General features: G+C 46.1%; 1 protein-coding gene across 1 annotated transcript in view; it reads left to right on the plus strand.

The window, feature by feature from the left end:
• LOC100727537 (zinc finger protein 850-like) overlaps positions 1–10,998 on the plus strand; it is a 29,662-nt gene extending 18,664 nt beyond the window's left edge. The window contains exons 7-9 of the mRNA XM_063229137.1: positions 7,242–7,368; positions 7,567–7,624; positions 8,522–10,998. Coding sequence (XP_063085207.1) covers positions 7,242–7,368; positions 7,567–7,624; positions 8,522–10,040 — 1,704 coding nt within the window. The 3' untranslated portion in view covers positions 10,041–10,998. The remainder of the gene's footprint in view (positions 1–7,241; positions 7,369–7,566; positions 7,625–8,521) is intronic.
• The last annotated feature ends 308 nt before the right edge of the window (positions 10,999–11,306 follow it).

Consider the following 11,306-nt stretch of genomic DNA (forward strand, 5'->3'; position numbering starts at 1 on the left):
TTCTCTTAACAGTGTCTTTGGCAGAATTTACTTAAGTTGAATTTATTAGTTTCCTGGATTATGTATGGATCATACTTTTGGTGTTACATCTCAAACTTTGTAGCCAACTCAAAGAGCATCTAAATTTCTCCTGTATTTTTGTTGACTTGGTACCAGATACGAACTCAGGACCACATGTTTGCCAGGGAAGCACTGTGCCGCTGACCTAAGTTCTCAGTCCTGTATTATGTTCCATAAATTCTGAATTTTGTATCTTATATTTAGGTTTGTGATCTGTTCGGAGTTAGTTTTGTGAATGTTGTAAGATCTGTGTCTAGTCATTTCTGTGTGGGTATCGGGGCTTTTTAGCATGGTTTGTTGAAATGACTGCTTTTTCCATTGAATTGCTTTTGCTCATTCATCAAAGATCCTTTGGCCATATTTGTGTGATTTTTATCTGTGTTTTCTTTCTCTTTCTTGATCTGTTGCCTGTTTGTAAATACCACACTGTCTCCATTACTGTGGCTGGCATGGTCTCAGTCAGGTTGTGTTAGTGTTGTACCCTGACGTCAAGGATATTGTCTTGGTGGTTTCAGATGTTTTGCCTTTCTGTGTGAGTTTTGATTCTAAACTTTGCAACTTGTACTTTTTTTTTCTCCCCTTTTTGGGCAGTCGTGGGGATGGAACCCAGGCCTAATGCTAAGATGAGGTCATGAGAGCAGCTCCCCCATGAATGATGGTGCTGTTAGCACTGTGGCTGTGAGATCTGTTCAGAGGCAGAAGCTCCTTCCACCCAGCCCTTGATCCCATTTTTGGGGGGTGCGTGTTAGTAGTCTGTGCTTGCACACATTGTGTGGAGTTGGTGCGCGTGAGGACCCGGCAGGCAGGTGCCACCTGCAGTGGTGCCTTAATTTTGGGCTTCTTAGTCCCGCGAGCCTGAGCAGTACGTTACATCCCCGTTGTCGGTCAGGTGCTCGGTGTGACGCGTTTTGATAGACTACCCCTACTAAGACAGTAGGGTTTTTTGTTGCTCTATATAAGGGATGTTTGACTTTAAAAAAATTTTACATTGTTTAAAACTGAAAAATTTCATAAGTACTTGTGTGTAGTACATAATATTTACATTCCTTGTGGGGAGTCTGTACATGTGCATAACATAGCTTAGTTCTTTTTCTTACTCCCTTTCCTTCCCTGCCCGCCCCCCAACCCTTAAGCTGCTTTCTTTCTTTTTGTCTTTTTTTTTTTTTTTTTTTTTTTTTTTTTTTTTTTGTGGTTCTGGGAATTGAACTCATGACCTCACATTTGTCAGGCTGGCATTTATGCCACTAAGCTAAATCCCTGGTCCTGCCTTTCTTTTTTTTTTCATAAATATTTGCAGTGCATAACTTTAGTCTTCCTGGTGTGGAGTTGGTACCTCTACATAACAGGTCCCAGTCCCCTACTTTTGTCCTTATCGCTTCCCTATGTCCCTGGTGCTGGTTAGTTCCCAACCCAGTTGTCCATGGCTTTTGTTCTTGGAGTCTTTTTTTTTTTGGCAGTACCAGGGATCGAACTCAGAGCCGCACGCTTGCAAGGAAGGTGCTTATGCCGCTGAGCTAAATCCCCAGCATGGCTTTTGTTCTTAATCTGCTGTTCCATAGCCTCACTACAGTCTCTGTAGTAGGTCTGGTAATTTTTATATTGGCTCTTTGGGATTTCCTTCGTAGACAGTTGTGTTACTTGTCAAGAAACGGCTTTTCCTTTTTTCTTTCGCAGTGCTGGGGATGGACTCTGGAGTGGTTGCTAACTGGTGGTCGAGGTAAACAGCTGAGCTGAGTCAGGGTGGTGCTGAGTGTGGAGGGCCCCCCTGAGGAAAGTTGCCAGCATAAAAGGAGGCCTGGAGAGGAAGAGCAGCATAGTGGGGTCTCCTACGATGTGATGGTGTTTGGAGCTGTTGGTTCTGGAGGAGCTTGTCATGCTGGCTCGCCCCCCTGATACGAACTCTGCTGTTAGCATCAGAGGAGCTCGGGACCACATTTACGGTTCACTTTGGGGAGCTCTGGTCCTTCCTTTGAGCATCACTTCCTGGCTCTGGAGGGGAAGATGTGTGCTGTTTAATCTCCAGGCGAAGCTTGTCACACTGGCTTCCTGATGGATACTTGGCTGTTCCATCATGGGAGGAGCTTGGGATCTCATCGGTTTGGAGAATGACAGTGGTACTTTTCAGGGGAGCCCTGGTCCTTATTTTGAGCATCACTTCCTGGCTCCAGGGCAGATCCCTCAGCCTGCTGGCACGGATCCTTCACCCCGTTGGCACAGACTTTCTAGCTTGCACTGCTGCCCGCTGGGCCTTCCTAGCGCAGACCCGTGGAATAGACTTGCATGGGTCACTGTCGTGGGCTCTGGGTTTTCAGTTGCACCCGTGCTGGTGATTGCCATGGCATGAGGTGCTCGGCTGGTTTTCTAGGTCTTTAGTGTTGTGGACAGATTTCCTGTATTTTTCTTATGTCTGACTCCTTGGGTGACCATTATGAATAGCACTATAAATTCCGTGTCCTGTATGTAATTGTTCTTGCAACCCTGACTACGACAGAAACCATGACATTGTACAAGAAAGACAGTTCTTTTGCCTTTTTCTTTTCTTTTCTTTCTTTCTTTTTTAAAAATTGCTTTCTGGAATCCACCTAAGCAGATTCATAGTGAGAAAAGAAACAGGGGTGTGAGGGGAGGGGAGAGAGGTCCATTTTTTGGGAAGGAGAATTTTATTGTCATTTGCCATTTATTTCTTCTCATGCGTACTTTTTGTATCTGTTCATATGATTTTAGGTTTTTTTTTTATTTTATTCTTTTGAGACAAGATCTGTCTTTTGTTCGGGCCGGTCTTGAGTTCACTGTGTAGCCCAGGTTGTCCTCTAACTGCTGGTGACCCTCCTGTTTCAATCTCCCGAGTGCTGGGGTTACGGGCCTGTGCCCCCACCCAGCCAGGCTTTGTGTTCTGAGAGAAGGCGTGCCCCTCCCACCTCAGCGTTGGGGGGGGGGGCTGGGGTTGCAGGCCGCGTCACCCTGACCCGCCCAGTGTCAGGGGACTTCTGCCCCGAGTTTTCTTCTCAGTTGTTCAGTTTTAGCTCTTTCCTTTGGGGCTTTATCCATTTTGATACTACCCTTGTGGATAGTAAAACTTTTATCTATTTTTTTGTGGTACTGGAGATTAATCTCGGGGCCTTTTCCCTGAGCTGCAGCCCCCCCTTTTTATTTTTGAGAAATAGTCTCACTGAGTCATTAAGTATCCAGACTGGGCTTGAATCTGAGACTGCCGGCCCCAGGCTCCCTTTAGTGCAGGGATTGCAGGCATGTGCCATCACATGTCGTTCAGTATTACTTTCAAGTGATGTAATGCCTCAGTTTTTTTTTTTTGAATTTTAGCTAATTTTTGTTTTTTGTCTTGGAGACAGGGTTTCACTGTGCAGCTCAGGCTGGCCTTGAACTCACAGTGACCCTCCTGCCTGGGCCCACTGAGTGCTGGGCTTACAGGCGTGTACCACCATGCCCAGCTCCTCAGGTTTTGGGAACACTGTCCTCCATTCCTCTTGAAGGATGTTGGCACATACGTTAAAATCTGGTTTACCTTACTTGTGAGGTGGTGTTCTAGGCTGTGTATCATATTTCACTTGTCCATCTCTCTGTGTCCTTATACTAGTACATAGTGTACTGGTTCATTGTGTTTGCTTTTTATTTCTATGTTTTTTGGCAGTACTGGAGGGTGAGCTCAGGGAGCACTGAGCTGTATCCCCCGCATTATTATTATTATTATTATTATTATTAGTATTATTTGCAGTCCTGGGGATTGCACCTAGAGGTACTTTACCACTAAGCTTTATCCATTTTATTTTTATTTATTTTGAAACAGGGTCTTACTAAGTTATCAGCTGGCCTGGGACTGGTGGCCCTCCTACCTTAACTTCTCAACTAGCTGGGATTGTAGGTCTGCGTCACTGTGTGTGGCCAGTATAGTTTTGACTATTGCATCTTTGAACAAATGTTTCAGGGTACCTGCCTCAGTATTCCTAAGGCACATTTGTCTGTCTTTCTTTTTTTGAGATGGGATTTCACTCTGCAGTTGAGGCTGGCCTTGAACTCAGTTTATAGTGCAGGCTAGACTCAAACTCACGGCGATTCTCCTGCCTCGGCCTCCTGTGTGCTGGGATTACAGGTGTGCACCACTGAACTTGTCTGCAGGCCTTAGAGTGTTCTGTGTCAGGCTGATTTTGACCTGAGAAGGAATTTAGGAACTGGAGCTGTAACGCAGTGGTGCAGCCCTTGCCTAGCACGCAGGGATGTTCCACCCCCAGCACTGGGAGGCGGAGATAAACACGGAAGTGTTCCCTACTTGTCAGGGTTTTGAAAGAGGTTGTTGAAGATTGGTGTTCATTTTTTAAATGTGATACAAAAAATTTGGCTGTGCAACTACTTGGTTTTAGAAGTTTTTGTTTCTTGTTGCTGGGGTGGTGTTTTAGTTTGTTTATATTGCTGTAACAAAATAGCTAAGAGTAGGTAATTTATGACTGACAGAAATTTGTTTCTCAGCGTTCTGGAGCCTGGGAAATCGTTGGCCAGAAGCTCGTAGGTCAGGTATCTGGTGAAAGCTGGTTACTGGATCTTACATGGTGAGGAGCAAAGGGCCTTCATGGTTTTCTGCGGCTGTTCCATCAGAGGGTGATCAGCGCAGATTGCTCGTGACGGAGCTGTTTCCTAATACCCCACGGCTTTGCATATTACTGCTTTGGGGATGACACTTTTTATTACTATTGGGTGGGGCAAACATTCTCATCACAGCAGCACGTTTATGATTTCTACTGCAGGACCCATGTTAGTTACAGAGTGGCTCAGATTGTTTTTCGTTCCTAGAAATGTGTCTGCTTCATCAGTGCAATCCAGTTTTTGTGGTTCCACTAGAAACTTTGCCAACTGCATTCTTTTAGGGGTGCTCTCCAGTTCCACAGGAGCCCTGGCGATGTGCTGAGTGGAGAGGGGGGCGAAGCATTCCTTGACCTGGGACCTCAGGTTTAGGAACCTGGTGTGCGTGGTTGTGACTGTCGTAAGGGCTTCTTAGTCCTCCTCCCTCCTGCAGGAAGGCCAGCGGGCATTAGACTGCATGGTTTCTCTTTCCCCACAAAGGTTTGTCCTAGGCAAGCCTGGTTTTAGACAGCCCTCAATATCTGGGGAAAAGATCTGTGTTGTACTTGGTGTGTACAGACTTCTTTTTGATTGTTATTCCCTAAGTGCAATACAGCAGAGCAGTGATTTACTTGGTCTTTATGTTGTGCTGGGTCTTGTAAGCAATCTAAAAATGGTTTACCAATGTCCAACCTTTTGGCTTGCCTGGGCCACACTTCGTTAAGAGGAATGACCTTTAGTACAGCTAATGGATATAAGTACAAGACTGTCTTTATTTAAAAAAATTTTATGGTAACATGGGAAAAAAAAGAGGGCAGTCCACCTGCAGATGTGGCTTGGGTGCTCCTGAAAGTCTCCAGAGGATTTACAGAGTTACCTGTGAATGTCCTGCCCTTTTACAGAAGGGGCTTAGGCTCCTCACATTTTAGTGTCTGTGCAGTCCTGGAACCAGTTCCCCACAGGACATTTTTTTCTTTTGTCTGTTTTTCTGGCCCCCTCTCTCACTGAGCTCCATCCCCAGCACTGTAGTTTCTCTTAAGGTAGGACTTGAATCCAGGTCTCTGGGCATATTTCAGAATGACTGAATTTCCCTTCTGCTGCTGGAGGCTGGCAGGACTTTGATTTCCACTGGGAGCAGCTGCCAGGGTCTCTGGAGGTCACTGTCACCTCTAGTCTTGTCCTGTCAGCTCTTAGCAGTTTCCTGGTCACAGCTTAGGGTTTTCTGTCCTTGGCTGCTTTCACGGGTTTCTGTCCCAGTTGACCCTTGCCGGATGTTTGTCTCTGGGTGTCCTTTTGGGGGATTGCCGCTGCCCTCTGAACTCATCTCTAACAGATGTGGGAAAAGCTGTTGAGTTGTGGCTCATCTGTTGTTTGTCTTCTCTGCCTGGTGTTGCCTCCTCCCTCTTCCTGTGCCACAGTGGAAACTGGGAGTCTCTGACTTCAGGTTTTGACGTTTGTTGACGTTTAGAAAAAAATGTCTTTGTTTGCAGCACCCTCAGCCCTGCTGAGCTTTTTTTTTTGAGACAGACAGGATCTTACCATGTGGTTCAGGCTGTCGTTAAGCTCACTATGGAGGTCATATTGGCCTTGAAGTGTCGATACTCCTCCTGCCTCAGCCTCCGAGTCCTGGGGTTATTGGCCTGTGCCGCCGCACTGGCGTTTGCTGACAGCTGTTACGTGGTAGCCCTCCTCTCTCTTGATGAGGTACTAGGAAAGCATGTCTGCTCCCTCCACTTTCAGCAGCACGCCATCAACCCTTGTAAGCTTGCCCTAGGCAGGTGTGAGAGCTGAATCCCATACTAGCTCACCACTGAACCTCGGTGAAGATCCCAGGTCAGGCCACTGTGGCTTCCCACAGTCACACCTACCCCGGAGGCTGAGGCAGGAGAGTGGGGTTCCAGGCCAGCTTGGGCAGCTGACTGTCTCAGAATAAAACATGAAAAAGACTGAGAATATGGCTTATAGTGGAGCGGCCCTGGGTTCCATTTCTAGTTCCACAGTCCGTAAAGCCTCAGGCCAGCTGCCCTCCCTACTGGCCCTGGGTGTTTCAGAGCTGCTGGAGCCTCACTAGCCTGCTGTGCTGCCTGACAGCTCTTTACTGGGGAGTTCCTGGTAGGTCAGGTGCTCCGGATCTGTGAATCATAACTGAGATTGCCACAAGGAAAGTAGACAAATTAGGTCCTTTTCCATTTTCCAAATGTAATTAATTTCTGTGTGTGTATATGTGTGTGTGTGTGTGTGTGTGTGTGTGCGCGTGCATGGGCATACTGACAGATCAAACCCAGGGCCTCGTGCAGGCTCAGTACATGCTCTGTTGTACGGTGGAGCCTCTAACCGCTGCTCCCTTTCCCCTGGGCGTGCTTTGTTGCTTGTGCTGGCCTGAAAAGCCCTGAGTTACCCCTGCTGCCACCCCCTGAGTGGTTGTGCCACTACTACACTTGACACTATTCCTTCATTTTTTTGTGGCGCTAGGACGAGATAAGTGTGTGTGATGGTCAAGTCATGAAGTAACTGTTTAACGAGCAGAATCACAGGAAGTTATGAATTGAGTGTGCTGGTCCCCAGGCTGGCAGGCTCACCGTTCTCATCACACATATGCGATGTTTTAGGACTTGGTGACCTTTGAGGATGTGGCTGTGAACTTCACCCAGGAGGAGTGGGCTCTGCTGGACCCTTCCCAGAAGGAGCTCTACAGAGAGGTGATGCGAGAGACTGTCAGGAACCTGGCCTCTGTGGGTAAGGCCGACATCGTTCCTTCGCTGAGTCATTTAAAAAGGGGTGTTGCTTGCTCTGCTGCTGTGCAGTCATTTAGGGTGTGAGAGGGGGATGCTTTGGGAAAACATCTGCAGGGCCTCAGTACATCGTGAAGCTAGAATCTGTACGTGTTTAAGTGTTATAACCATTCATAATGCTGTTTCTGGGTGTATATTTTAGGAATCTTGGAAGACCGGAACATTGAAGAACTATACCAAAGTCCTGGCAAAAACCTAAGGTACTTTACATTCATAAGGGAAAGCAGTGTTCTTAGAATTAAAAACATAGTAACAGAATCAGTAAACTCAACTTCACATTTCTTTATCCCTCAAAATTTTTGTTTAGAATTATATACTTCAATGTTATATAGGTAATAGTTCACTTACAAACAATATTAAGATTTCCACATATGTTTTAATAAGTGCTGTGATCTAGGCCTCTTGCAGAGGACTTAGGGTATGCTTGAGCAATTCTGAGGGACATACAGCCCTTGCTTTCTTTGGTAATGTTAAAAAATTAAGTGTAGTTCTTGTTAATAAATATAAATTATTGTGGCAACTGGAAGGTTGTGAGTTCAATCCCTGCTACCAAAAAAAAAAAAGAGAGAAAAAAAAAATGTCACAGACACTGGATGTGGTGGTACTTACTTGTGATATCAGCACTCTGAGAGCTGCGGCTAGAGACTTGCATGTTCAGTCCTAGCCTGGGCTACTTACAACATGGCAAGACCTGGTCTCTAAAAAAGAGGGCGTAGCTCAATGTCAAAACTCTTGAGTTCCATCCCTAGTACTACAAAAAAGAAAAAGGAAAGAAAAAAAACAGTCATGGCCAGGTGTGGCGTGTAGCTTTGAATGCCAGCTGCTTGGGAGTGAGGCAGGAGGACTGAGTTAGAGGTCAGCCTGGCCAACATGGGAAGACTGTGCCTGCAGATAAAACAGTACTAAAGCCTGCATTTATAGTGGGTCTCTTTTCTTATAGAAGTCACGTGGTAGAGAGACTCTGGGAAAGGGCAGGAGGGGGTAGAGAAACTTTCAGCCAGATTCCAGATCTCAGGTTTAGCAAGAAAATGCCTGCTGTCAGATCCTGACTGCAGTGTGTGGGGAGAGGTCTTCACCGGTCATTCTTCTCTTAATAGGCATCTGAGCACTTACGCTGAGCACAAACCAGGTGAGCATAAGGATGGAAAGAAGACGAGCCGGGAGAAGCACTGGGGAAAAGCCCTTGGTTTCCGCTCTTCCTTTAACAGTTCTGGAAGAACTTGCACAGGAGAGAAGTCCTATCAATGTAAGGAATGTAGAAAAGTCTATAATTCCCTGTCAAACTTTGAAAGACACATGGAAAGGCACAGTGAGGATGGACCTTACAAATGTAAGCTATGCGGCAAAGCCTTTTATTCTCTCAGTTCTCTTCAAATGCACGAAAGAACGCACGCTGGAGAGAAGCTCTATCACTGTAAACAGTGTGGGAAGAGTCTGCGCACTTCCAAAGCCTTTCAGATTCATACAAGGACTCACACCGGGGAGAAACCTCACGAGTGTGGGGAATGTGGGAAAGCTTTCAACTGTCCCAGCACTTTCCAGAGGCACAGAAGGACCCACACTGGGGAACGGCCCTATGAATGTCAGAAGTGTGGCAAGACCTTTGGTCGCTTCAGTTCCTTCCGAATACATGAAAGGATGCACACTAGGAAGAACACCTGCTGTGAATGTGATGAGTGTGGGAAGACTTTCATTTCTCTCTCGTCTTTTCAGAGGCACATGTTAACACACACTGGAGATGGGCCTCACAAATGTAAGGAATGTGGCAAAGCATTCATTAGTTCCAGTGCATTTCAAATACATGAACGACTGCACACTGGAGAGAAGCCTTTTGAGTGTAAACAGTGTGGGAAAACCCTAAGTAGTGCCAGTTCCTTTCAAATACACCAAAGGACTCACACTGGGGAGAAGCCGTATGAATGTAAGAAGTGTGGGAAAACCTTCAGTTGTCCCAGCTCTTTTCAAAGACATGAAAAGACTCACACTGGGGAGAAGCCTTACGAGTGTAAGCAGTGTGGTAAGTCTTTTAGCCGTTCCTGCTACCTTCAGATGCACGAAAGGTCTCACACTGGAGAGAAGCCCTATGTTGGAGAGAAGCCTTATCAGTGTAAACTCTGTGGTAAAGCATTTCGTAGTCCTAGCTGCTTTCAGGTTCATGAAAGAACTCATACTGGAGAGAAGCCCTACAAATGTAGCGAATGTGGGAAAGCCTTCGCTTGTCGAAGCTTACTTAGAAGACATGAGAGGATTCACACTGGAGAGAAGCCCTATGAGTGTGCACAGTGTGGGAAAGCCTTTGGACGCCACAGTTCACTTCAGATACATGAGAGAAACCACACTGGAGAGAAACCGTATGAATGTCAAGAATGTGGGAAAGTCTTCAGGAGTTCTAGTTCCTTTCAGATACACAAAAGAACACACACTGGGGAGAAACCCTACGTATGTCAAGAGTGCGGGAAAGCCTTCGGTTGTTCCAGTACTCTTCAGAAACATAGAAGGAGTCACACTGGAGAAAAACCCTACGCATGCACACAGTGTGGGAAAGCTTTCAGTCGGTCCAGTAACTTTCGAATGCACCAAAAATCTCATTCGGAAGGAAAAACTGCACAGATATAAGGGTGGGTAATCCTTAATTTGTTGTAGTGAAAAAGCATGGAAGAGCTCATGTTGGAGAGGCACCCCACACGAGGCATACCGGAAGGCTTTCTTTTACAGCTTTCTATTTGAGAGAGTGCATACTGGTGCACATCTTACAAGTACGGATGGTGACAATGGCGTTTGTGTCCTACTTGAGTTTGAAGCCATGAAAGAGCAATGGAGAGACTAAAAGAGGAATATGAGCAGCACGCAGAAGCCTCAGTTGGCTCACGTCCTTACAGGAACGGGTCAGAATGCTGCCTGTGGATCAGTGGTGCAGTGTTTGGTAGAGGATTGCACCGGTCCCAGGCCTCACCTTGATCCCAGCACCGCCACTGGGAAAGGAGGAGAGGAGGGAGGAGGGCAGGAGGGAGGGCACACTGGATTAGAAGGTGGAAAATGCGAAAAGTAAAGTGTTGCATTTTAACAGTAAAAACTTACAACAACTCCCAGTTTAGTCAAATACACAAATTGAAGTAATGTGAGAAAACCTAATTAAATCAATGCATGCATCCAGAAAAGCATACATCCTGAAGGAAATGCTGTGTTAGGCTTTGTGTTTAAATGACCCCCCAAAGCCTCAGGCAGTCATGGGGCGGGGTAAGCCTTTTTTTTTTTGGTACTGGAGATTGAACTCATGACCTTGCACTTGCCAGGCAGGCACTTACGCCACTGAGCTGAATCCCCGGCAGGGTGAGCCTTTTGAAGGAGGCTGAATCTAGTGTTTGTCACTGATCTATTGTCTAGTGCTGCGATTGCAGGTAGCAGCTTACAGTATAAGGGAGAAGGCGGCGTGCCTTCCCCTTTGCCCTCCGCACCTTGTTGCTTGTGGCTGCCATGGTGGCTGCCTCTTAGCCACGCCACCCTGCCTTGGAACCAGCTGATTATGGACTGGAACGTCCAAAAACTGTAAGCTAAATAAACCTTTCTTCCTTCATTTTGAGTGTCGAGTATTTTGTCTCAGCAACGAGAGAAAAGTAACCAAGACATAGTGTAAAAGATAAAAATTGATTTCCTTTTGAAAATGGTTCATTGTTAATGTGGATGTTGGACCTGTGGATATCACTTCTTTACAAAGAATCATTGAGGGGAAATAATTCTGTAAGTACTTTTAAAGCAGCTATGAGTTTGACAAGTAGTTTTTCAAGTCACTTAATAAATACTACTTTGTTTTGCATGATACTGGGGATTGACTCCAGGGAACGCTGAGCTGCGTCCCCAGCACTTTTAAGTTTCTCCGTCAGG

Source organism: Cavia porcellus, unplaced genomic scaffold, assembly GCF_034190915.1.
Source record: "Cavia porcellus strain 051 isolate PalLab524CR breed Dunkin Hartley unplaced genomic scaffold, mCavPor4.1 scaffold_17, whole genome shotgun sequence".
Lineage (NCBI taxonomy): Eukaryota > Metazoa > Chordata > Mammalia > Rodentia > Caviidae > Cavia > Cavia porcellus.